A 27933-nucleotide genomic window follows, 5' to 3' on the forward strand; every position below is an offset into this window, starting at 1 on the left:
CGTACTCACAGTATGTGAAAGAGGCTGGTGGCCTATATAAATGGTGAAAGGACAACCTTCCAATAAAAATGTGGAAATGTTTCACTGCAAGATAGATGGCTAAGAGTTCTTGACCAAATATACTATACTTTGCCTGAGCTGGTGTCAGCTTGGCTGAAAAAAAAACACTAGACAATTGCCCACAGACTCGTTATTCTAACACTGCTCCCACAGCACTAACAGACGCATCTGTGGTCAGACAGAGCAAGGCATTGGGGTTCTGATATATAAGCTTAACGGCATTGCAAGTTAAGTCTTCACATCGTAAAAAAACAAGCATGGCATCATCTCCTAAAGATAATGGTCTTTTGGAAATGGACTTATCAGATCCTTTTAGCGACAAGATCTCCATCCTCAACCGATGGTCAGAACACTTCCAATCTCTTTTCAGTGCCAACCGCTCAGTCCAAGATTCCGCCCTGCTCCAGCTCCCTCAACAGCCCCTAAGGCTAGAGCTGGATGAGGTTCCCACCCTGGATGAGACATATAAGGCAATCGAACAACTGAAAAGTGGCAAAGCAGCAGGTATGGATGGAATCCCCCCAGAAGTCTGGAAGGCTGGCGGCAAAACTCTGCATGCCAAACTGCATGAGTTTTTCAAGCTTTGTTGGGACCAAGGTAAACTGCCTCAGGATCTCCGTGATGCCACCATCATCACCCTGTACAAAAACAAAGGCGAGAAATCAGACTGCTCAAACTACAGGGGAATCACGTTGCTCTCCATTGCAGGCAAAATCTTCGCTAGGATTCTACTAAATAGAATAATACCTAGTGTCGCCGAGAATATTCTCCCAGAATCACAGTGCGGCTTTCGCGCAAACAGAGGAACTACTGACATGGTCTTTGCCCTCAGACAGCTCCAAGAAAAATGCAGAGAACAAAACAAAGGACTCTACATCACCTTTGTTGACCTCACCAAAGCCTTCGACACCGTGAGCAGGAAAGGGCTTTGGCAATTACTAGAGCGCATCGGATGTCCCCCAAAGTTCCTCAACATGATTATCCAACTGCACGAAAACCAACAAGGTCGGGTCAGATACAGCAATGAGCTCTCTGAACCCTTCTCCATTAACAATGGCGTGAAGCAAGGCTGTGTTCTGGCACCAACCCTCTTTTCAATCTTCTTCAGCATGATGCTGAACCAAGCCATGAAAGACCCCAACAATGAAGACGCTGTTTACATCCGGTACCGCACGGATGGCAGTCTCTTCAATCTGAGGCGCCTGCAAGCTCACACCAAGACACAAGAGAAACTTGTGCGTGAACTACTCTTTGCAGACGATGCCGCTTTAGTTGCCCATTCAGAGCCAGCTCTTCAGCGCTTGACGTCCTGCTTTGCGGAAACTGCCAAAATGTTTGGCCTGGAAGTCAGCCTGAAGAAAACTGAGGTCCTCCATCAGCCAGCTCCCCACCATGATTACCAGCCCCCCCACATCTCCATCGGGCACACAAAACTCAAAACGGTCAACCAGTTTACCTATCTCGGCTGCACCATTTCATCAGATCCAAGGATCGACAATGAGATAGACAACAGACTCGCCAAGGCAAATAGCGCCTTTGGAAGACTACACAAAAGAGTCTGGAAAAACAACCAACTGAAAAACCTCACAAAGATAAGCGTATACAGAGCCGTTGTCATACCCACACTCCTGTTCGGCTCCGAATCATGGGTCCTCTACCGGCACCACCTACGGCTCCTAGAACGCTTCCACCAGCGTTGTCTCCGCTCCATCCTCAACATCCATTGGAGCGCTTACATTCCTAACGTCGAAGTACTCGAGATGGCAGAGGTCGACAGCATCGAGTCCACGCTGCTGAAGATCCAGCTGCGCTGGATGGGACACGTCTCCAGAATGGAGGACCATCGCCTTCCCAAGATCGTGTTATATGGCGAGCTCTCCACTGGCCACCGTGACAGAGGTGCACCAAAGAAAAGGTACAAGGACTGCCTAAAGAAATCTCTTGGTGCCTGCCACATTGACCACCGCCAGTGGGTTGATATCGCCTCAAACCGTGCATCTTGGCGCCTCACAGTTTGGCGGGCAGCAACCTCCTTTGAAGAAGACCGCAGAGCCTACCTCACTGACAAAAGGCAAAGGAGGAAAAACCCAACACCCAACCCCAACCCACCAATTTTCCCCTGCAACCGCTGCAATCGTGTCTGCCTGTCCCGCATCGGACTTGTCAGCCACAAACGAGCCTGCAGCTGACGTGGACTTTTTACCCCCTCCATAAATCTTCGTCCGCGAAGCCAAGCCAAAGAAAAAGAAGGGGTAATAGAGATGCTGCAGCATTTTGCAGGAAAAAGCAATAAAAATTAATCATGCCTAAAATATGTCACAACTAGCTAGATGTAACGGCTGTCGGAAATTCTCAAATTTCTTGGACTTTCGATTCATCAGACAAAATGCCATGTTGCCATGCATCAGGTCCTAAATATACGAGATCAGCAGCACCAAAAACACATTTACTGGGATTGATCACAATGCCAAGTTCATCAAGCCTCTGAAATAATGAGATAAATTGGCATCTGTGCTCCTCATCATCCACGCTCGCAACACGAATATCATCAATGTAAACAAATACAAAATGGAGGCCGGCGAGTACATGGTCCATGAACTGCTGGATTGTCTGAGCTGCATTCCATAGATCAAATGGCATTCACAGAAATTCAAACATTCCAAAACGGGTAATGAAGGACAATTTAGCGATATCGGAACACTCAACAGGAATATGATGGTAAGTATGTACTAGATCTATTTTCACAAATACATTTGCCATGAAGGTTTGCTGAAAATGCTTGTAAATTGGGAATTTAGTCAGACACAATGGAATTATTCAGGACACGATAATTTCCTCCAAGGCCGCCAATCCCCAGGAGATTTTTTCGGAACCAGGTGCAACAGTGAAGCCCAGCAGCTGTCAGATCTGCGGACTATGTGGTCAAATTCCGATTTCACAATTTTAAGACAATCCTGGGGTAATCTATGAGCTGCAACTGGAGGACTCCAATTCTCTATGTGGTGGGTTATTGTATGTTTAATGTCTGTATGACAAGACGATGGAGTCATTAGGTGAAGGAAACACTTGAGTAAGGCTTGGAAAGGGCAGAAGCCAGGATCAAGGCTCATCAGGCGGCTGATGACATTGGAGGGATGACAAATGCAGCTCACTTGCATACAAGAGCTGTGGTCCATGACACAGTGATTTTTAAAATCCACCAACAATGAAAAACATGACAGGAAATCCATTCCCAAAATGGAATTTGCCACATTTGCAACTGTGAAAGCCCACCAAAAAGGTTTGTTGAGATTGAAATCCAACATGAGTGTCCTCTGGACATATGTTTGAATATGAGAATCATTCACAGGTGAAAGAACATGACATACTGGGGTGTCTGTGTTCCTCCGTGGTCAGAGGAACTACAGAAATCTCTGTACTGGAATCAACAAGAAATTGAACACCTGAGAGATGGTCTCCGAGGAAGAGATGGCAGCTGACGTGCCCATTGGCAGCAGTTGCCTCCAGTGCCAGGCCTGGTCGTTTCCCAGCTGTCATTTGTAGAAGTTTCAAGGTGCCCGAGAGGGCCAGGCAACAGCACCAAATGTGCGGGGTTTTCAACAAACATGCCACCTGTCGCTTCTACCACATCCTTGACCACCACGATTCCAACCAGAAAGATGGAAAGAATTCCACTGTGTGCCCAAAGCATGGACCTGCATAGTCTGAACTTCTATTTGCTTCTCCAACTCAGTTATCATCAATTGATAAAGTGGTGGCACTATCTTTGACTGATAAGGTGCTGGTGCTTAAAAAGTTTAATAAGCAATTATTCCAGCTCCATTTGACTCTGCTGACTAGGGGAAGTAGCCAGTCCTTCTACCTTCATTGTGGAGGTAGTGGATATGCGAAGTCAGCATGATCTGCCAACTGATCGACATATGAAAGACGCTCACCAAATGTCTTTGAACACAATGATTAAACATAGAAGGAACCTCTGTTTCCAAAAATTGCCTTCGACAGGGTCTGTTTCAGCTAGTCTGCACCATCTCCTTAACATCTGTGATGGTTGCTCATCGCCTAGGCAACTACTATATGCTAGTAATTCAGCAATATGAGTCTCCCTAGATGGCTGAGTATGCTGCAGAATAGCAGCCTTATGCATGTGGTACAGGAGATGACCATCTGGAACCACAAAGAGATCCTCCACTTCACAGGGAATCTGCCCTGGAAGACATGCCACAAGTAAACAGTATTTCATCTTCTGACTTGTCACACTGAGGGCAGAGAAGAATGCTTTGAGGATCATGAACTGTGAACTCGAGGGGTCACCACTTGTAATGGCACTGATTTACCCCAGTTTACACACAATAGAAGAAAAGACTCAGTTATTTCTTTCAGCATATGGTGCCACCACTGTATGGCTATTAGCTCTATCTGTATGTATGTATTGTATGAGCTGGCCTTCCCCCTGCACCTGTGACTCCTCCCCTCGGAAATCCCTCTAAAGGCTTTAATGCCCAAACTCATCCCTCAATACCTGCTTTGCACTGGGCCAGCAACATCTGAGATGTGTCGATGTCTTAAGGAGATTAAAGCCTATTAATCACAACTCTCTGTCTAATGTGGTTGATTGATAGCGCAACAATGTAATCACCTTAAATTTTGTGCCATGATCACCACTTGCAATGACACTGATAAACCCCAGTTTAAACACAATAAAATAATACACTCACTTGTTTCTTTCAGCATGTGGTGCCACCACTGTACAGCTATTAGTACTATCTGTATGTATGTTTGACAGGCAGGCAGGTGGGGCCAGTCTCTCAGATTGCTTACCTGCAGGTACAATGGTTTCCCCTTGCAGTAGGCTAGTTGGGGTACAGCCAGTGCAGTGGTTGTATCACCACATTCACCCCTTTCTTAAAATTAGTCCTTGGAGGGGGGTGGGTGGTGGGGCTGTGTTCTTGGTACTGAGTAGTATCTACAATTTCAGGGGGTCCGGCGGTTGTCTCTGCCTCTGGGACTGTTGCAGGACAGGCTCCTGGTCAATGGTCGGTAAGGGCAGGGCTGTCTGGGAGTCAGCTGGGTCCAGGGTGGCTGGTGTTGCAGGCGGGATGTTTTCAGGAAGAGTTGGGGTGCAGGTGTGGGGCGGGTCCGTGGGCAGTGGGGCCCTCTGGAGAAGCAGAGAGAGGGTGTTGGCTCCAAGGAGATCCTGGATGGGCCAGAGGTGTCTGGGGTGAGAGGGTTGGACCCCTGCTGGTGCCAGATTCCTGGTTGAGAAAGTGTCCTCGTGTGCATTGGGCTACTTGACATAGGCGTAATTTGGATTCGAATGGAGAAGGTGCACCTGTTCAACCAGGGGGTCAGATTTGTAGGTCCTCACATGTTTAAGGAGGAGTACTGGTCCCGGAGACATCAGCCACTCTGGCAGGGAGATGCCAGTCACCGATATTCTAGGAAAGGGGAAAAGGCATTCGTGGGGGGTATGATTGGTAGCTGTGCACTAGAGTGACCATATGGAATGGAGCGCCTCGGGGAGGACCTCTTGCAAATAGTTGATGGACCATCCATTTGACCTCAGGGCCAGAAGGACCACCTTCCAGATTACCCTTTTCTCATGTTCCACCTGCCCATTGCCCTGGGGTTGTAGCTAGTCTTGCGACTAGATGTGATGCCTCGCACCACCAGTTATTGGTGCAGCTCTTCAGTCATGACGCTGGACCCCTGGTCGCTGTGGATGAACACCGGGTGTCCAAACATGGTGAAGATAATGGAGGTGGTGGAGGTGTCAGGGCAAGGGATAGTGAAGGGAAAATGGGAGTAGTCAACTACGACCGAGCGGAAATAGACATTCTTATTCATGGAAAACAGTGGTCCCTTGAAGTCGACGCTGAATCGCTCTAAGGTCTGAGTGGCCTTCACTACATGGACCTGTGTTGGGCAGAAGAAGCGCGGTTTGCTCTCTGCACAGACCTTGCAGTCATGTTCTGGACTTCTTGATGGATGAAGGGGAGGTTCAGGGACTTAATGAAGTGGTACAGGCATGTGGCACCCGGGTAGAAAAGAGTGTCGCGCAGTGTCTGAAGCTGTTCAGACTGCACACTGATGCAGGTCCGGGACAGGGCATTGGGAAAGTCCTTGTGCTTCCCTGGCCAATACTGGATGTTGTAGCTGAAAGTGGCTAGCTCGACTCTCCAGCGCAAGATCTTGTCATTTTTGATCTCGCCTCTGTGGGTGGTGCTGAACATGAATGCCACTGCGCCTGTCTGTGAGAAAAGTGAACCCCCTGCCTGCCAGGTAGAGGCACCAGTGGCAGTCTGCTTCCACGATCGCCTGGGCCTCCTTTTCAATGGTATAGTGCCCAAGCTCTGAACCATGGAGGGTCCTAAAGAAAAAGGCCATGGTCTGCCCCCTCGATTGAGGGTGGCAGGTAGAGCAACGTCAGAGGCATCACACTCCATCTGGAATGGGTGGTCTTGTCCACAGCATGCATCGTGACATTGGAGATATCCAATCTGATGTGGGTGAAGGCTGCTTGCACCTCTGCAGGGAGGGGAAAGGTGGTGGCTTGGACCAGTGGGAAGACCTTTTCTGAAAAGAGGGGAGCCCACTGGGAGTAGTAAGAGAAGAGCTCTAGGCACCTGTGGAGGGTCTTGAGCGGCTGGGGGAGGGGCAGTTCCATTAGGGGGAGCATGTGTTCTGGATCGGAACTGAGGACACCATGTTCCACGATGCACCCCAGGATGGTGAGATGGGTGGTGCTGAACACGCACTTCTCCCTGTGGTAGGTGAGGTTCAGTGCCTCTGCCATCCACGGAAATCTCTCTGGGTTGGCATCATAGTCCTGCTGGTCATGGCTGCAGATGGTGATATTGTCCAGGTATGGGAAGGAAGGTTGTTCTTAGGTTGTGCTGGTCTACCATGAGGTTCATCTCCCGCTGAAACATGAGACTCCATTTTTGACCCCAGACGGGACCCGGTAGAACTGATAGAAGCACCCTTCTGCCTCAAAGGTGGTATAAGCTTGAATTTCAGAATCAATGGGTTTTACTGTATTTAAATAAGTATTCTATAGATTGTCTTTTTTTGACTCTTATTTCATATTTTCTTTCAAAATTCCATTTTGAATGGCATAAAAGAAGCCCCTAACACAATAAATTTCTTAAAAAGGTGGAAGCTTTCTTTGGTTATTTTCATTGCAATATTTTTGAAAATGGGAATTGCTATTCAATAGAAGATTGAAATTAATATTATTTTGTTTCTAGATGTTGCTGCTGGTTAATTATAGAAATTATTGATAGAAGTTCCAAAGAAGAGATGAATGGCAGAAACCTTTGGGGGCCATAGGTCCAAAGTAACTGTTTCTCTTAAGCATACAGCATTTACCATATGCCATGTCTTAGCACCTTAGCACCTAATAGCCTGAATACACCTGGGATTGTCTGCTCTCGGAAACTAAGCAGGCACAGGTCTGGTCAGTACTTGGAGATGAGACTACCTATAACACCAGGTGCTGTAGGTTTCTGTGGGGGGGGGGGGGGGGCTGGACAATAGACAGAAGACAAAAGTTCAAGTTAAAGAATTTCATGTATGTTCAATTCTAAATGTAGTATGACGTGACAATAACGAAACCTTCACCTTTTAAATTACATTATCATTTTGTACTCTTTTGTTTTTATTACATATAATCTTGTAGAGATATATCAGGGATTTCCTTCATTTACTATTTTCCCCTAGCCCTACAACTTTTTTCTTTTTCAAATATTTAATTCTCTTTTGAAAGTTACAATTCAATTTTCAGGCTGAAAATTTAAGATAATCATAACATAGAATTTTTAATTAAATAAAATGCATGGAATAAGTTTTGTAGATGAATGTTTTCCTCATTTTAACAAATTTATTCTTAAGCAATATTTTGCTTTCTGCGTCACATGAAATCGAACAGTGAGGGAAGTATTTACAAAAATGAAGGACAAAAGCAAATGGAGAAAGATTATTCACAAAAAATAATGCTAGTAATAACAAATAAGCCAGGCTGCAGCCAACTGGTAGGGTCAAACGAATGAGGAGAAATAAATTAAATACTTTCCATATGTAGTTTTTAATGCTGTGGTTAAAATGATAGAAAATGATGGTGCATCAATTTGTCAAAGGTCAATAAAAATGGCTTTCAAAGCTGTAAGTGTAAAGGCACCTGTTTCTTGAGCTGTCAAAGCTGCAATTTCCTGAAGGTCATGGTCATCACTGCACACAACATAGAAGTTAAGGACTCCTTTAGTTATCTCTATTAATTCAACAGAACTGCTTTTATTTTCTCTCCAAAAAAAATGGACATGAGATTTTTCTGCCCAATTGCAACATCCAATGATAGGTACTACTCTTTTGCTCCCACAGCTGAGCTCTTCTGACTTCTGGCTTTTGATTCACTGTATGACCTTTGGATGTTAGCTGTGTCCTTAATGCTGATAAACCAAGAACAAAGATTGCAAAACTGTAAGTGACAACTTTGAGTAACTGTGGTTGGTGGAGCAGTAAGTGCAAAAGAAGACACAAGAATGGGTCAGCACTTGGAACAAAAATGGCTGAATTCTGTGGTTGTACCTTCCCCTAGATCAGGCAATCAAGAAATATAAAGATCCTCAGGGCTGTATTTTTCAAGGAACCAAGCCTTTGGATGACTGATGTCATTCCAATTTTGACTTTATCCCTTAAAATAATGTATATTATCATTTTGTCATCTAACATATGATGGCACATCCCTGCAGTGAACCGGGATTCACTTGTCGGGTGTTGAGCTGATGGCTGCCTCTGCCCCCATCTGCTCACGTATAACCCTGGTTTCCCACCTAAACACAGAACCCTTCTGAAGACTATTGTGAGGTCCTATCCTCAGTTATAAGCTAATAAAAGCATTGGTTTTCCCTCGAGTTATGAGAGCTTTTATTTGCACTACAATCCTTCAAAGTTGTTTTACTTGGTATGACAGTTCCTTTAGGCATTTTCAGATGGCCAAAATACCCCGATGTAAAGCCGCATATTATTCCCATATGTGGCTGTCGGGAGGCCACTTGAAAGTGCAGGATGCGCATGCGAAGCAAATTTTGTAACCCTCCTCGGGGAGGGATAATCGCCGGAGCACAGAGGTTCCCCCCGGCAACTAAATGCAGCTGCCTAAAAGCGGCTGCTCAGGGGATGGCAATCAGCTGGTGAGCACCTGACAGCCCCCCTCCCCACTGCCCCTGTCCACCGGCGTGGGACATCAGGGCAGGGGCAATCAGTGTCGGCTGTCAGCGCTAGGGCAGCTGGAGCGGGCTGTCCTCATACTGATACCACTTCCCCACTCTCTCCCCACAGCCACGTGTCGATCCCCACACTGATCCCATTGCCCTACTCTCTTCCCACAGCCCCGTGTTGGTCACCACACTATGGGGCGGCCGCGCAGGCTGTCAGCACAGAGATGGCCGGCGCGGGACATCTCCACACTGATCCCACTGCCCCGTGCTCTCTACACAGCCCTGCATCAGTCCCCACTCTGTGGGCTGTCCGCACAGGCTGTCAGAGCTGGGGTGTCCAGTGCGGTCTGTCCCCATACTGATCTCACCTCCGCTCTCTCCCCACACCCCTGTTATCAGCCCACACACTGTGGGACAGCTCGCGCCGGCTGCCTCACAATGTGGGGGCTGACACGGGGCTGTGGGGAGAGTGGGGCAGTGGGATCATTATGGGGACCGACATGGGGCTATGGGGAGAGAGTAGGGCAGTAGCATCAGTGTGGGGATCGACACGGGGCTGTGGGAATATAGCAGGGAAGTGGGATCAGTATGGGGACAGCCCGTGCCGGCCGCCGCATCACTGACAGCCCACACCGGCAGCCCCACAGTGTAGTGAATGACACGGGGCTGTGGGGAGAGTGGGGCAGTGGGATCAATATGGAGATAGCCCGCGCCCTCCTCCCCACAGTGTGCGGATTGATACAGGGCTGTGGGGAGAGCACGAGGCATGAGTGTGGGTACGTCCCGCGCTGGCCGCCCCAGCTCTGACAGCCCTTGACGGCCGCCCCAGTGCTGACAGCCCGCGCAGGTTGACCCAGCTCTGACAGCCAGCCGCCCTAACCCTGACAGCCTGAAGGGACAGGTGCTAGAGTGTGCTCCGAGGTGCCTGCCATGAAACTGTCCCTTTCAGGGGTGTGGCAAGATGGTATAGAAGACAGACATGCAAATCCACCTTCCCCCAGCTAATTTTTTAAATACTGGTTTTTAAAATTTATAAAAGTGATTAAAAGTAGTATTCACAGTTTTTGGAATACTGGAGGACTGTAATGGCTACTAATGTGAAAAAAACGAAAACTCAATTACAGAAGAAACTACCTTATAAAAGTGTCGAAGAATTCAGGCCTACCTGTCAAGTTGAAACCATGGAGTTGTCGATGGGAGTCCCCAGGCCTCAGAGGCCTCCTACTCGGCTAAGTATGATCCTACCTCCGCAAGATGGCGCCGGCTTGACGACAAGTTCAGCTGGTGCTGACCCGCGCTCCCGTGAAGCTGGGCACGCGGATGTTGCCAGGTCAACTGGGGACATGCAGTGTAGTGTCGGAGGATGCACCTGTGCGATTGGTGGTTCTACTGGGCATGCGCGGTGTTTCGAGGGTACACAACTTATTGGAACGGGTGTGGGCTGTGGGGGAGCCTGAGCGACGTGCCCCGACGAGGTTGGTGTGCTGTCCTCAGGTGTTCAGACCCGCAGCTGCACCGGTAGAGAACCGGCTGTGACTGAAGAAGAAGAGGACCTAACTTTACTTGGAAGTACACAGGAACAAATAGAGGTTGAGACTAGGGAAGTTAGGCCTCAAAAGGAGGTGATGGAACCTGGAATGGATTTTGTGTGTGCTGTTTTGGAAGGGATTGCTTACCAGATGGATAATATGTTGAAACAGATGACTCGAGGATTTTTGGAAATGAAAACTAAAATGAGTAATATGTGTGAAGAAATGACAAATATGAAGCAAGATATGACTGTAGTTAAAAGTGATGTCAATAGATGTATAAAATCAGTAGATACAGTACATGATAATTTTTTAAAAATTGAAGCAGCTTTTTTTGAATGTAAAAATCAAGTGGAACGTAATAGGGAAAAAGTGGAGGATTCTTTTGTGGATTGGGGGAGTTCAGAAAAGGAATTATTGATGAAAATTGACTCATTGGAAAATCAAAGTCAGAAAAATAATGTAAAAATAGTGGGTCTCCCAGAAGATATTGAAGGTTCTGATCCGATCATTTTTTTAAAGAAATGGATTCCTGAGATGTTGGGCAAGGAGTTTTTTTGGATCGAGCACATTGAGCATTAAGGAAGAAGCCGTTTCCAGGACAATCACCACGGGCGGTTTTAATTCGTTGTTTGAAATACAAAGATAGGGAAATAATATTACGACTGGCGGTGCAGAAGGCCCGACAAAGTCAATCTCCAATGATGACTCAAAATAATAGAGTATTTTTTATGTGGATTTGAGTCAAGAAATTATTAGGCGACGTCGGGAATTTAATTCAGCCAAAGAAGTATTGTGGCAGAAGGGTTATAAATTTGCTTTTCATTATCCTGCAGTGTTAAAAGTTTTTTATGGCAATTTTCAATCTCAATTTTTTGAAAATGATCATGATGGATTAATTTTTGCCATTTTGTTGCCAGATTTGCAAGGGAATGGTCGATCTTCATCTTTGTCACCTAAAAGAAGGGCAAATGGGAATGGGAATGCGAAGAATGGGAAGCATGGAAAGAAAGAAGAGCTGACACAAAGTCTTCTTGATATTGAAGATCTGGAACAGTCATTGGGACTGGAATCATTGGGTTGATTATATTTATTATATTTGATTGTGTTTCACTGAATAATGTATATATGTCGGGCTGGGGGGGGAGTGGATGGCACTGAAATCTTTGACAGTCATCCGCTGCTAGTGGGTTTTACCACACCCAGATTTTTAGGGCGTGACTACCATTGGGTTTTTTTTTAGGGGTGATTTTTTCTTTATTTGACGTTTTTAGGTGAAGGTTTGTGATTTTAAGGATTTATAAGGGAAGCGATATTTTATAGTGGGTGAATATATTGTTAGTTTGTAGAAAGGTCTAATTTGAAATTTGCAACTTTTAATGTTCAGGGGTTGAATAGTCAAATTAAGCGGAAACGAATATCAGCCTATATAAAAAAAATGAAAGTTGATATTGTTTTTTTGCAAGAAACACATTTGACTGAAAAAGAACAGTTGAAATTGAAGAGAGATTGGGTTGGTCATGAGTTTTCTTCCTCTTTTAATTCTAAGGCGAGAGGAGTAGCGATTTTAATTCATAAGAGTTTGCCATTTGAATTACAATCTTTGGAGGTAAATGCTGGGAGAGTTTTGAGGGTGAACTGTAAAATTTTTGCTGAATCTTGAACTTTGCTTAATGTTTATGCACCTAATATAGATGATGAACATTTTATTTCAGAAGCTTTTTTGTTGTTAAATCAGGCTAATCAAAATATTCTAGTTGGGGTTGATCCTTTATTGGATAGGTCCCCAAAATGTATAAGGAAATCAAAGATGGCAATACAAATTGGGGCCTTGATGGAAGATTTAAATTTGGTGGATATTTTGAGAAGAGTTAATCCTACAGAGAAATATTTTTCTTTTTATTCATTTCGACATGATTCATTTTCCAGAATAGAATTTTTTTGGTATCGGCACATTTACAGGGTAGACTATTATAGCCTGTGTATAAAAGAAGAGTTATATCAGATCATTCTTTACTGTTTTTTTCTTGTGCAAGTTCGGAAGTGGTCCATTCATCCTACAGATGGAGGTTTAATACAATGTTATTGAAAAAAACAGAGTTTGTTACTTTTGTTAAAGAACAGATTACTTTGTTTTTGACTGAGAATGTTAATTCTGTAGATAGTTGTTTTGTATTATGGGATGCTTTGAAAGCTTATTTAAGAGGGCAGATTATTAGTTATACTATGAAAGTTAAGAAACAATGTATGGCAGAAAGTTTAGAGTTCGAGCAATGAATTGCTGAGTTAGAGAAAGATTTTCAGAAAGATGTGACAGAAGATAAAAAAGCGGCTTTGCAAATCTGAAATTACATTATAATACATTACAAACCTATCAATTTGAATGTTTAATTAATCAATCTAAGCAGCGTTATTATGAATTGGGTGAGAGGGCACATAAGGTACTTGTGTAGCAATTGCGGAACAGGTATCACAGACTATTAATGCTGTTAAAAAGAATTCAATAGTTACCTATAAACCTCAGGAAATTAATGACCAGTTTTATTCATTCCATCGAAAATTATATACTTCTGAGGGGAAGCAGGATAATGGTTTTATGGAATCTTACTTATCTAAATTAACGTTACCGGTATTACGGGAGGAAGATGTTATGAAATTGGAATCTCTGTTTATAGATTTTGAAATTAAGGAGGCTATACAGGAGATACCAAATGGAAAGTCACCAGGGGATGATGGATTTTCTGTGGAATTTTATAAAATCTTTTATGAAGATTTATCTTCTGTATTTGGGGATGTATTACAACTAATAACTGAAGAACATGTGTTAATGGAATCTTGTTCGAGTGCTTTAATCACTGTAATTCTGAAAAAAGATAGAGATCCGTTGAAAGTGTCTTTGTATAGGCCTATTTATTTATTGAATGTAGATTATAAAATTATAGCAAAAATGTTAGCAAATCAGCTTGCTAAGTACCTACCTAAGATGCTACATATTGATCAAACAGGTTTTATTAAGAATAGGAATGCATCAGATAACATCCTTCGGTTGATAACTTTGGACAATGCATATCAAAAGCAGTTCAACCACCATTTAGCACAATGGTGGTTGCGCTAGATGCGGAAAAAGCCTTTGATAGGGTCGAATGGGATTTTTTATTTTAGGTGTTAGAGAAGTTTAAATTTGGCACTTTTTTATTGGTTGGGTTAAAGCTTTATATACAAACCCAATTGGTGACAAATGGTCAAGTTTCATTACCATTTAAATTGACACGTTCGACTTGGCAAGGTTGTCCATTGTCACCAGCCTTGTTTGCATTGGCTATTGAACTGTTAGCGCAGATGATAAGACAGAATGAAAAGATAAGAGGGATGAGAGTTATGGATGAGGAATATAAGATTAATTTATTTGCAGATGATGTTTTGATATATTTGACAGAATCAAAACAGTCATTGTCATAATTGCAGGAATGTTTATTACAATTTAGAGAACTTTCTGGATATAAAGTTAATTGGGATAAGAGTGAAATTTTGCCAGTTGGAGAGGGTGACTATTAAGAATATAAAAGTATTATAAAATTAAAATGGTCAGATAAACTCAAATATTTAGGAGTAATTGTAAATGCTGATTATCAATCCATAGCATACATTCGTCAGTTTAGTTACATTATCATAACACATATCTTCCCAATTATCTTCCGGAAAAATAAAAGTTAATCACTTTCCCATTTAAGTTTAGACTTCTCCCATTCTGGTTTATCCATATTATCTTGTAACACTTGATACATAACTAAATTATAACCCTTCTTTGGTATAGAGGAAATCAAAGATTCAAATTTCATCAATACAGGTAAAATCATCTTTTTACCATAAATATCTTTTACCAAAGCTCTAAGCTGGTAATACACAAACAAAGAATTTTCAGATATATCAAATCGTTCCCTCAGTTGATTAAAAGAAAGTTATCCTTCCTCAAAACAATTCTGCAATGTCTTTATACCATTGAGGTCGGGCTGGGGCTTGGTCTGACATTGCTCGTTCTCATTGGACAAGAGCTCTGAGGAAGAAATGTTTGAATGGAAGGGTGGCGATTGGGCTTCACACGAGGCATTGTGTTTGACGGTGGCCATTTTGGAGCAACAGACTACAGCAAAATGGCCGTTTTTAAGGCACTTCTGGCACCTGGCTTTTCTTGAAGGGCACTGGGACCTGCTGTGCTTGTTCCTCCCGCAGAAATAACACTTTGGGGTTGCATCGGGCAGCGTAGTGGCAGCCGACAGGCCATTGGTGTGTGGGGGGGGTAGTAGGGTAGAGGGAGGGCATCCTACTCACATCAGAGTGTGGGGTCCAGCCCCAAGAGTACATGTCCATACTTAACACAGCAGCCACCATCGTCTCTGCGATCTGGATAACGCCGTGCTCTAGCAGGCGCTGTCTCACCTCATTCAATCGAACCCTGGCCACATAGGCATCATGAATTAGATCATCTGTAGTCTCCACAGCATCTCACCCAGTGCTTAAAGTCATTTGAGGCTGTAGCTGACTGTGGGTCGATGTCGAGGCGTTCCAGCCGTAGCATTCGCTCCACCCCTTCGTAACTTTTTAGTTAATAAAATTGTAGAGAGCGTCGAAAGAACCAAAGACTTGTTGATCCAAACCAAGGCTTTAATTAACTAAAAGACTGGAGCGTATCACAAGTAGGTCGACCAGTCCAGAATGACCTGGTCTGGCTAGGAGCAATCCTTTAAGACCTGCCAGTAGGTGTGGCTACACTCTCAGCCAATCACAGTCATCCTACACTACAATCTGTACATATACATATTGGTGATAGAATCTGAACTATCACAATCTTTTAATATTCTTTTGTGCTCAACACACAAGACTGAATTCTTGTATTTTCATACATTCTAGTAAATCTTAGTTTTACTCAGAATCCTTGATGTATATCCCATAGAATTTTCCCTACATTGTAGAGTGTACTTTTGTTGGAACAAAATCAATATTTCAGCAAAGCTAGTTTTCATTTCTATATCATACTTCCATTTTTAATATGATGCAAACAATAAAATAGGTTTACTGGTTTCTTAACTTGACTTATTTATCCCTTTACCAAAATCCCCTTAACATTGTACTCTTTGATTACCATTGAGTTTTCTCATTCTTTCTCCCAGAATTAATTAATTAATATGTTTTGCAGTATTTAGACAGACAGACATACTCTATGTTACCTCTCCATTTAGAAAGATCAGCAAGACTGGAATTTTAAAATGGTCATAACTTGCCAGTTGATTTCCATGTTAGTCAAAAAACACTGAAGTACATTCAATATTGCTACTTACCAGATGGTGAATCTGAATGCTCTTCTGATACTTTTAGTGGTGTCAATACGACACAAGGAATGGCCTTGTTCATCATCACAGAAACACCAATCCTCCTTTTTTGTTGTTGCTTCAATGCCTATCAATTAAGAAACATCACAAAAAAGATCACAAATACCTTTTTCCCAATTACATTTCATATGTTTCCTTATTTTAGTGATGAACCCTAACAGTTCTAGTCAGAACTACCTTCAAGCTTTAAATTAATTTAAATAGAAAACTAATTATCTCAATTTAAGGAATGCTATGTGGTTTATTTCAGAACACAATATTGTTGGTAGCACTCATTCCTTCTTAGCCTCTATAAAGAGTTGTATCAGCTGAGAACTGTAAATGTCTAGAAAATGCTCATTATGTAAAAAGGCTTTACATAAACAATCAGAAGGTGGATGGACTTAATGGATCAAGCAGCATCCATGGAGAGAATTAGTTAACATTTCAGTTTGGGATCCTTTGTTGAGTCTAGAATGGATTAAAAGTTGGGAGTGGATAGCTGGGGGAGGATAAAAGTGAGATAGTGTCTGTGGCTTGGCGAGGTGATTGGATATTGGAAAAATGGTGAGAGAGGTGGAAAAGCAGGGAGGGGAGGAGACATGGGGTGGGGGAGTGAGTAATTGGTTGGGAATGGGAGAGCAGATCCAATCTCATTGGCTTCCACTCAGCCATGAATCACCTGGACAACAGCAACATGTACATCAGGCTGCTTTTCATCGATTACAGCTCAGCTTTCAACACCATCATCTTCTCAGTATTGGTCAACAAGCTTCAAATTCTAGGCCTTTGTACTTCCCTCTGCAATTGGATCCTTGACTTGCTCATTGGAAGAAAACAGTTAGTGCAAATTGGGTAACAATGTCTCCTCTTCACCGACAATCAACACAGGTGCACCTCAAGAATGCACGCTTATCCCACTACTATACTCCCTCTGCACCCATGACTGTGTGGCTAGGCACAATTCAAATCACACCTACAAATTTGCTGATGCCACCACGGTTCTTGGCAGAATCACAAATGGCATTGAGGAACCATACAGGAGTGAGATTGATCAGCTAGTTGAATGGTGTCACAACAACAACTTTGCACTCAACATTAGTAAAAACAAGGAACTGACTATGGACTTCAGGAAGGGGAAACTAGAAGAACACAAACCAGTCCTCATTGAGGGGTCAGCAATGGAAAAGGTAAAGAACTTCAAAATCCTGGGTATCAACATCTTTGAGGATATACTCTGGGGCCATCATGTTGACACATTGATGAAGAAAGCTTGTTTGTGGTTTTATTTCGTTATGAGTTTGATGAGATTTGTTATGTCACCAAAGAGCCTTGTAAATTTCTATATGTGTACTGTGGTGAGCGTTCTAACTGGTTGTATCACCATCTGATATGTAAGTGTCAATGCAAAGGACAGGAAAAGGCTACAGAGGGTTGTAAACTCAGCCAGCGCTATCATGGACATTAGTCTCCACTCCATTAAGGACATCTTAAAGAGGCTGGGTCTCAAGTAAACAACCTCCAACATCAAGGACCCTCACCACCCAGGCCATTCCCTCATCTCTTTGCTACTATTCAGAAGGAGGTACAGGAACCTAAAGATGAACATCCACTTTACAAAAACAGCTTTTTACCATCCACAATCAGATTTCTGAATGGACAATGAGCCACAGACACTATCTCACTTTTATCTTTTGCACAAATATATTTTTAAATAATGAATTTACTGAAATGTAATTTATAGCAATGTTTGCACCTGTAATACACAATTCTGCTCCTGCAAAACAACATTTTGTGACATGTTCATGACAATAAACCTGATTTTGATTCTGACTTCTCTCCTTATCCTGTGGGGAAATTATTCTTCCAGATATTTTTTTTTCTTATTTACTCAATGTTAAGGGAGCTTTTCAATACTGTGATGGGAATTCCAATTGCTTGATTGTATTGAATGATTAATATCAATGGATTATTTCTGAGTATTGCTTGTAATTACCAAATACTAATCAAAATTACAGCCCTGATTCCTACTTCAACTGGTAATGAATCTATATTTATAGCTCAAATGCTACTTGACCTGCTAAATATTCCAACATTTTGGTGATATACATTGAGATGTAGATAATTTCAATGCCATATAAGATAAAGAATTAGACACTCTCTTATTGGGGGTGGTCTTTTCCTGGCACTTCTGTAGTGAAAATATTAATTAGCACGTCATTCCATCCCTAAAGGCTGTCTCGATCTTGCATTGATTGTTTCTATTTCTGTACAAATGGAATTGTACAATGTCCCATTGTCAGTAAAGATTCCCAATCTGACATAATGATTAAAGAAAGGCTATTGTTAAAGTAGTTTAAGATGGTTTCGTGTAGTGACTATTGTCCTTTATAATTGCTTTATAAATAAATCCATTCCAAAATTGAGATGAGTTTTCCAGAGTTTATTAAACATTTTTAATGCTATTATCAGTTGCTAAAATGTTGTTAGAAGATGATTAAACGTTGTTAAATGATGGTTAAACGGTTAATAAAAGTTGTTGGAATCTTCCAAGTTCCTTACCATTTTATAGAACAAAGAAAACAAACTAACTGACCTGGTTATCTTTCTCAGGCAAGTTATGACCTTCAAAGTGGCTGTTACCAGGAGACGGTATAAAATATATCAAACAATTGGTTGAAAGCCACAGAACAGAATTTGCTTGCAAGAAATACATTTTAACTCTTACAGTTGGGTCAGGACTGCCAGAGGAACTCTTATTGTTAGGATAGCATGAGACCTGACATTAACTGCTGCTGGTTTAGCTCAATGTGGGCTTCAATGGTAAACACAACAGAGACTGCAGATGCTGAAAAACTGGAGAAGTACACAAAATGTTGGAGGAACTTAGCAGGTCAAGCAGCATCCGTGGAAGGCAATACATCATCAATATTTTGGAACAAAACCCTTCATTATGCATAGATAGAAATGGACAGAGATCAAGTAAAAAGGTAGAAGGAGGAACACAGGCTGGCATGTGATAAGTGAATACAGGTGGGAGGGAGAAGAAATAGGAAGCCTGGAGGTAATAGGAGAAAGAGGCAGAGGGCTGAGAAAGATGCATTCTGATAGGAGGAAGAGGATGGGAGCTGGATGAATGAAGGTGTGGTTGACAGAGAAGGAAAAGAGGAGGAATGGGTCCAGCAGAGAAGGGAAAGCAAGTTGGGGGGTAGTTTAGAAAAAAAAAACATAGGGGCTGGGGTGGTAACTGAAAATTGGAGAAGATCGTGTTAATGCTGTCTGGCTGGATACTGCTAAGATGGAATAGAAGGTATTGTTCCTTAAATTTGCATGTGGCCTCAACTTGGCAGGACTGCAGACCATGGACAGACATGTGAGATAGGAATGGGAAATGGAATTAAAGTGGAAGATTCCAGCTTTGTGGCAGACAGAGTGAAGGTTCTCCACTAAGCAGCACCCTAAACTGCACCTGTTCTCTCTGGTGTAAAGGAAGACACATCAAGAGCAATGGACAGTAAATTACCTCCACAAATTCACAGGTGAATTGTTGCCTCACTTAATGTTGACTGTTTGGGGCCATGAATGGTGTTGAGGGAGGAGGTGGAGGTACAGGTGAAGCACTTGGTACAGTCACAGGGAAAAGTGATAGCGGAGCAATTAGAGGGAAAGGATGAGTGGACAAAGAAGTTGCAGAGAGACATATCTCGAAAGGGAGAGGGTAGGGAAGGGTAAAGTATATCTGGTGGTGGGATTCTGTTGGAGGTAGTAGAAATTGTATAGAATAATATATTGGATTTGAAGGCTAGTGGTGGTAGGTGAAGACATGAAGAACCCTATCCATGTCATGTCAGGAAGGGATGAGGCCAGACCAGATGTGTGGGAAATGGAGGAGATGCAGGTGAGGGGAGCATTGATCACAGTGAAAGGGAAACAATATTTACTGAAGTAGGACATCTCTGATGTCCTGGAATGGAAAGTTTCATCATGGAGACAGATGAAGCAGAGACGAAGGAACTAGTAGAAAGGAGTTGCATCTTACCAAGAGAATGGGTGAGAAGAGCTGTAGTCCAGGTAACTACGGGAGTAAATTTTATGGAGGTTTTAGTCAGTCATCAATGAACAAGAAAATGTTTTCTTGATTTGTGACTTTTAGACAAAATTTTGAGGTATCATGGCAATAGGTACTAACAATAAAATACCCAGCCTCTGACTTGCTTTTGTGTTAAATCCAAGGGGTCTATCAATAATTGAGAAGGGCTAAGCATTTGTAATCTAAAACTTTATTAACTCCACCACTGGTATACAGTGTATAAAATCTCTAAAATGCAGTGCAATTATTTGCCAAGTCCAACTCTGGCTAATCCCACTGCAAACCTCAATTCAAGACCTCTAACCCCAAGAAAGAAAAAAAAAATATCAGACCACCCCATTACCTGCAGGTTCCTCTCCAAATTTACAACATCATCACAATTGGGTCGAACTCCTGAAACGTTCTACTGAACATATGTGTGGAGGTACCAGCAGTGGTTAAGAAGCTGTCTCCAACCATCGTCTCAGTGGGCTGTTTATGCTGGACTTATTTATTTATCAGGATATGAACATGGCTGAGGAAATGAATAGGCTGTATTGAATTAGCTGAAGGCAAACTTCTATAATGGTAAAGATCTCATAAAGAAGCCGAGGCAGATTGTCTAGCTGGCATTCTAGACTGAACATCACTGCACATGCTTTGGTTTTATCCATAGCACTCACAAGTTGGGCCTGCATTATTAATGGTGAGATATTTCTGAGCTGATTAAATGCCCACCACCATTCATGACTTAGTCAGAATACAGAGTTTAACCTGATCTGTTAATTGAGAGAACATATTGTTTTTGCAGATTAGTGCACAAGAAGTCCTGCGTTGCAGCTTTAACATATTTAGGTACGAGTTGATGGTACACCCAGCTTGCCCACTGAACCATTTCAAAAAGTGATTTAAAAAAAAACCATCTTTTGAAAGTAAGAAGTAGCAGAAGGAATTGCTAGTTAATTTCCATGATGATGAAAATAATCAATGCAACTGATGCAGACCCTAATTCGTATTGCTCTATCTATACTTATATTTGTTAGCAATCTACACTTCGCGATCACATTTAATTCAAATGTTGAAAGATCAACAAGGAATTCTATTAAATTTTAAGTCCTACTAGATAATTTTAGTATTCAATTCTGATCTTGAAATTCTTTCCAATAATTACAGCATTAAAAGAATCTTTGCTCTTTTTTCAACATTATTCAACGTTTCTTCACTCCAGTGGCATAAAATATAATTGTTATAATGCTACTTTCTTTTCATGATATATTATAATTTAGTGTGAAATGGGTACTTTGGTTTTATGGACTAAAACTAATCAGAACCTTTATTCATGGACTGTGGGTGGAAGTCACTGGCAAAAGCAACAGTCATTTCCATTGTTCTTGAGAAGATAATGGTGAGTCACTGTAAATTCCTCAGTTTGAGTGGGGAGAAAAAAGCAGGAGGGATTCTGTCTATTGCCTCTGTGCTTAATCCCTCTCACTGGTAGCAAATCACAGTTTTGCAAATAACATCCAATTTTGTCAATATGATGAGTGTTTTTTGCTTCTATCACCTTTTCAGACAGAGTCTCACCTACCACCCCACTGGCTTCCACATCAAACATTCTGCCATCTATTGGATGGTCCTGCTGCCACATTTCTTCCCTTCTTCTCCCCTTTCTGCTTTCTGCGGATACCGCCCCCTCCCTGGCTCTCTCATCCACTCCTCCCTTCCCACCAATTACCCCTTTGGCACCTACCCCTGTGACTGCAGGAAATATTACATGTGCACCCATACCTCCTCCCTCACCATCCGTCAGGGCGTAGGACAGTCCTTTTAAGTAACACCTCGTGAATCTGCAGGGATTATCTACTGCATCTGGTACTCCTGTTGTGGTCTCCTCTGCATTGGGAGGACTGGACACAGACTGGGGGATGGGTTCATTGAGCACCTCGGCTCTGTCTGCGGCAATAGTGAAGATCTTGCAAGTGGCCACCCTTTTTAATTCTCCACCCTATTCCCATGCCAGCATGTCTGTTCATGGCCTCATGCACTGCTGTACTGGAGCTGCCCACAAATTGAAGGAGCAACACATCATGTTCAGTCTGGGTGCCCTCCAACCAAATGACAATAACATCAACCTCCAGTTTCCATTGGTTCCCTCCCACATCTATCCCTATTTCTCCTTTTCTCTAGGTCTCTCTCTCTTCTTTTCTTTTCCCTCTGTTTCCTTTCTTTCAGCTCTGCATTCATAGAGCTGCCCCTCCCCCAATCAATTCTCCCCTTTCCTCTCCTGCCCTGTTATTCATGTCCAATTATCACTTTAATCTGTTGCACTGTGGTCCTCCCCCTGCCCTTTATTTTCTTCTCCCTAGCCTTTTTATTCAGGCACCTGTCTACTGTTATTGATACCTTGAAGAATGGCTCAGGCCTGAAACATCGGTTATATATCTTTACCTCCTCTGGATGCTGCGATACCTGCTGAGCTCCTCCACCTGTGCTTTAACTTCAGATCCCTAGCAGCCAATAAGTGAACATTTCTTTCCTCACCTAGAATCTTAGGTGATTACAATAAACCCTTCTTACTTAGTCTCCTTTGGATTTTATGTCTCCTCTGCCTCCTCTATTACAAGGATAATGCATCAGTTCATATCAACCTTTGAATGGATAAATTGGCCTCTTTAACAATTTAAAACAATTGGCTAATTTATATTCTCCAACTATCGTGCTGAAACATTCAATGCTAGAGCAATGGGGTAGAGCTTGGCAATGTATAAGAGTGGAAGGAGAGGTCTTCATAATGGAAATAAATAAAGTGAAGTAGGGAGATAGATCCGAGCTTCTGATTAAAAAAAATGGTGAGGAGGTGGACAATTTCAATCAGCAGATAGAAGGAGCACTGAATCATGACTAACAACAGTGAGATTTTCAAAGGCATCTGAAAACACAGGAATGCTAAGGAAATGCGAAGGAATGCTAGAGGAAAAAGTAGTCATGTACAGCTACAAACCCAGAGGACCCCAAAACCCAGCAGCAATAGATATTCACCAAGACAAATGGTTACTTACACAAAAGTTGCTTTTAATTATCTTTAAACATGAAAACAAAATCACACTTTAACTTATCACAATTGACGTAACTAATCAAACAACCCCTTTCTAATTCTAAGTGCACATGTATGTAATGTGTGTGTAAGTTCAGAAAAGTTATTTGGTTCACAGTCCAATCTCACTTCTCATTCCTCATGAAAACAAAATCACACTTTAACTTATCACAATTGACGTAACTAATCAAACAACCCCTTTCTAATTCTAAGTGCACATGTATGTAATGTGTGTGTAAGTTCAGAAAAGTTATTTGGTTCACAGTCCAATCTCACTTCTCATTCCTCCAAGTTCACTGGTTGTAGGCAATTCTAATACTGTGCACAGAATTTAACATTTATAAAGTTCACCAGGGTTTGGAGCTTGAAAGGTAAATGGTTACCACTCAGGAAGGTTCTTGTCGGTTTTCAGAGAGAGATTTTTTGTTCGTTGTACACCCACAACTGTTTCCTTTTCAATCAGCCACTTCAGTGTCTTGCCAAAGAAACTTGCCCCCTCAGAGTTCTCCAGATGATAACCTCTTTTTTTCAAGTCACCACAGAGTTCCTTTTTGTTTCTGTTATTTCAAGTGAAACATTAGACAGCCAGTCCTCTCCTCTTGCATGAACCACAAGGGCTTTGAGCAGGCTGAATTAAGCACTCACAACCTGTCTTCCAAATGGGGTTTTCCACAAGCTTGCCAGCTTGTCCTGTTCCAGTCCCAGTTGCTGTTGCTGACTGTAAAACTGATCTCTGTCACTTTCTCAGAGATAAAAAGTCTGTTTGACTCTCTCTGCTTGCAAGCCCACATGACCCTCCTAGAACAGCAAGTTCCACTCCAGACAGAATGCTGCTATGACAAGTTCTTTCATCTGTTCCCTTTTTGTAAACAACAATCCATGAATGAAGTTTCTTGGGAACTCTCCAAAGCTTCTGCAAAGATTCTGGGGCTGATATGTCTAGCATTAGCAGAGCTCCAGTATTTTAAATAAGATCTGTTTTAAAGTGTTTGTATGTGACCTACACTAAAAACCCTGCCCCAATTTATCTCCCAAAGAGATACCTATATTCTATCATAGTATACACCTGGAATCTCACAGTTGTGAAAGTTGATGCTTCATTGGAAAGAGCAGGGGAAGGGGGAGGGTCAATGATAGTTAACTGGGAGATTCTTCAGATTCTGATTTGACCTTGGAAACCAAGTAGCTTTGCCCCAGATAAGAGCATGGCTAATCAGCGTGACCACATGCAGAGATAAACTGCAGTAATCCAGTAATTGAATGCTGGACTTCCTAACGGAAAGAACAGTCTGTCCAGGTCGGTAGCAGAATATCTAGCACCGTCACGCTGAGCATATGCACACCTAAAAGCTATGTGTTCAGCCTGATCCTGTTCAAGCTACTGACCTATGACTACATTGCTAGATCCAGCTCCAACAGTGTCATCAAGTTTGCAGATGACACAACAGTAGCTGGCCTCATCAGCAACAATGATGAGTCAACACTACAGAGAAGAGGAGGAAAATCTTGTGAAATAGTGCAAGAGTAACAACCTGAGTCTCAATGTGGACAAAACAAAGGAGATGACTGTGGACTTCAGGAGGACCAGAAAAGACCACCCTCCACTATACATCAACATTTCTGTAGTAGAGAAAATGGAGATCTCCGAGCTCCTTGGAGTTCATTTAACTAGTGAACTATTGTGGACACTCAGCATCTTCTCACTTATTAGGAAGGTGAAACAGCGACCACATTTCCTGAGAAAGCTGAAGCAGGCAAGGCTATCAGCCACCATTATGCTCTAGCAAGAGCATCCTGGCTGGTTGAATCACAGTGTGGTACAGTTGCTGCAGAGAAATGGATTTAAGGTTAATCCACAGGACTATAAGAGTGGCAGATGGGACCACTGGAATCTCCCTCCTCCCCCCCCCCACCCATCGAAGTGATCTACTGGGATCATTGTCAGAATAAGGCATGCATAATCATTGAGAACCCCTTCCACCCGGCACACAGCATCTTTCAGCTTCTCCCATTGGGAAAGAGTTACAAGAATATCAGAGCCAGCACCACCAGGCTGAGGAACAGCTTCTTCCCATGAGCAGTGAGAATGTTGAATGACGAATCAGCCCAGTAGAAACAGCAAATCACTTGTAACAGTGTTTAAACAACAACAAACAATAAGGGAAGGGTTTTTAAAAAGTAAAATCATATTAAATTCTCACCAAAAAAATGCTGGCCGCTACCAATCTCTGACACGTCCCCTCCGAGGCCCTGCTCATGTTGGTAGCACAAGGTTCCCACTCCTACCCAGTAGCTTGAGGTCCATGCTCCTGCCGGGAGTGCCATGTCCCTGGTCTGTTTAGCTCCGAAAAATTTTGGATAAATGAGAATTTCTGTTTTGTTTTGGATATCCTCATTTATCCAAAATTTTTTTAAAAATTCAGATAAATGAGGATTTCGGAGATCCAATTTTAGATAATCGGAGTTGTACCGTATAAGATTTCAGACTTTATGGGGGTCATTTATGACTCATTCTTACTTTATAATTTCCCTTCATTGTATTTAAATTGTCTGACTCGTATCTTTTCCATTGATTTTTCTTTTAATATTAATCATATATAGCACACATGTCAAACTCAGGCCCGCAGGCCAAATTTGGCCCGTGATATAATTATATTTGGCCCGCAAGAACATATCAAATATGTATTAGAGCTGGCCCGCTGGCCACCGTGCCAGTATAGCGCATGCACAGCTAATACTACAAATCCTAGAATGCTTTGCAAATGCGTTGGCGCTGGCCCGTCAGCCCGCTAATCGCCCCCACCTCCTGTGTTTACTTTCATTAGCATCTGCGACCTGTCGCCCAACTCACATGTAATAAACCCCTTACAAAAAATGGCCAAACAAAAGACAGAAAACAGGACCTTTCAAGACAGGTGGGAGGCAAACTCTGACCCCAGAGTTTGATGAACTTGCATCTAAGAAGAGATGCCAAGTATCTGGTTTAGACCCAGGTGCATCAGAGTAAATCACAGTGTAGCAAGCTAAGCTTGGATTAATATTTTCTTTGGTTAACTTTGGACTGTTCATAGTTGAAAGATTGGATTTTCATTGAAACAAGTTGTTATTTTTTTGACTTGTTGGCTTGTGAAAAAAATACATTTAAAAGGAATTTAAAGGCTATAGAGAAATATTATTTATTGAATATTTTTTCTCATTTGTTAATGCTTCTTCTGGAAAGAGTTTAACCAAAACTATTATTAAACATTTATTTTAATAAGAAAAAGTTTAACATTACATATGTTGAAAGAAGAGAAAACATGCAGATGTTGTTGAAAATTTTCAATAAATATTTAGTTTGGCCCACGACTTAGTCCAAGTTTTTAATTTTGGCCCTCTGTGAATTTGAGTTTGACACCCCTGATATATAGCATCTAGCAATGCTCTTAGGCAAGATTTTTGCATTTTTCTCCTTCTATAATTTTCCTTTTATTCTTTTTTTTGTTACTAATTTTTTTAGTATATAGCATTTGTAATATGAATTATGGATATGATTTAAAATTTATGTATGATTTTGATATATTGAATGTTTTATTGTTTGTTTAACTATCCATATCATTTTATTGAATTGTGTCTTTTGTATAAGTTCTTTGTTAAAATCAATAAAAATATTTTTAAAAAGAAAAAGCATGACTCCCTGTGGTAATGCATTGGGATTTGGGAATAACTTGTGATCACATAACTCTGGTGGCCATGTAGGGCTGGAGTTAATGATAAGGATCATTATCAGAAAGGTGGTGAAAAAATTTAAATAAGAGAATGGGAAATTAAAATTTGAGGCTTTTGTTCAGATAGCAAAGGAGATGATTCAGGATAGGGCGTGGGCAGGATGCTTTGGATAGATGGATGGTGATGCAGGATGAGTTTGCCAGAATGGAGTGACAAGTAATTGGAGATGCTTGAACCTGTGACAACAAAAATAAACTGCTGGACAAATCCAGCATGTCAAGAAGCATCTGTGGAGAAAAAGAAATGGCCAGTAAGGTATGGGTTTAATCAGTAAGGTATGGGTTTAATCATGTCTAAAAGTGACAAGTCAAAGTCATGGACGTAGTTCAAAAGCAGAGGATCTGGCAATAACTATGGAAAGTTTGTGAGTGATGAAGGGTTAAAGCATCATTGAAGATAAAATTTTTACATTGATGATGCCAGTAATTAAGACTAAGGGCAGAGGTGGTCATGTGAAGTCACAAGATAAAAGGCTAGTTATAAATAAGAGAAAAGGAGTTTCTTTGGAATGAAAGGTTAAAGGAACCATAGAAAAAGACAAACTGAATAGAATGGAGATCAAGAGGTAAACAAGAAAATCTGCATATGCCAGGCTCCAGTGCAGTACATAAAAAGTGTTGGAGAAAATCAGCAGGTCACACAGCAACCATAGGAAGTAAAATGCAGTTGACATTTTAGGACTGGGCTCTTCTTCAGGAGTTATGTCGATACCAGGATCAGACATCACCATATGAATTTGCTGCCTGTGAATAGTTCTAAAGTTCTGATATTCAAAATTTTCAATGGAATATTAACAGGGCAAATGATTTGTCGGAAAGTGTTTTCAGCCATT

At 42.0% G+C, this 27933-nt stretch overlaps 1 protein-coding gene across 7 annotated transcripts in view; it reads right to left on the reverse strand.

Annotated features, from left to right (window-relative positions):
• LOC138755508 (putative Polycomb group protein ASXL3) overlaps positions 1–27933 on the reverse strand; it is a 360016-nt gene that overhangs the window by 168138 nt on the left and 163945 nt on the right. For all 7 annotated transcript variants that reach the window (XM_069921623.1, XM_069921612.1, XM_069921609.1 and 4 more), the window contains one exon: positions 16141–16258. In XM_069921623.1, coding sequence (XP_069777724.1) covers positions 16141–16258 — 118 coding nt within the window. The remainder of the gene's footprint in view (positions 1–16140; positions 16259–27933) is intronic.

The sequence above is a fragment of the Narcine bancroftii genome, chromosome 2, assembly GCF_036971445.1.
Source record: "Narcine bancroftii isolate sNarBan1 chromosome 2, sNarBan1.hap1, whole genome shotgun sequence".
NCBI classification, from domain to species: Eukaryota; Metazoa; Chordata; class Chondrichthyes; order Torpediniformes; family Narcinidae; genus Narcine; species Narcine bancroftii.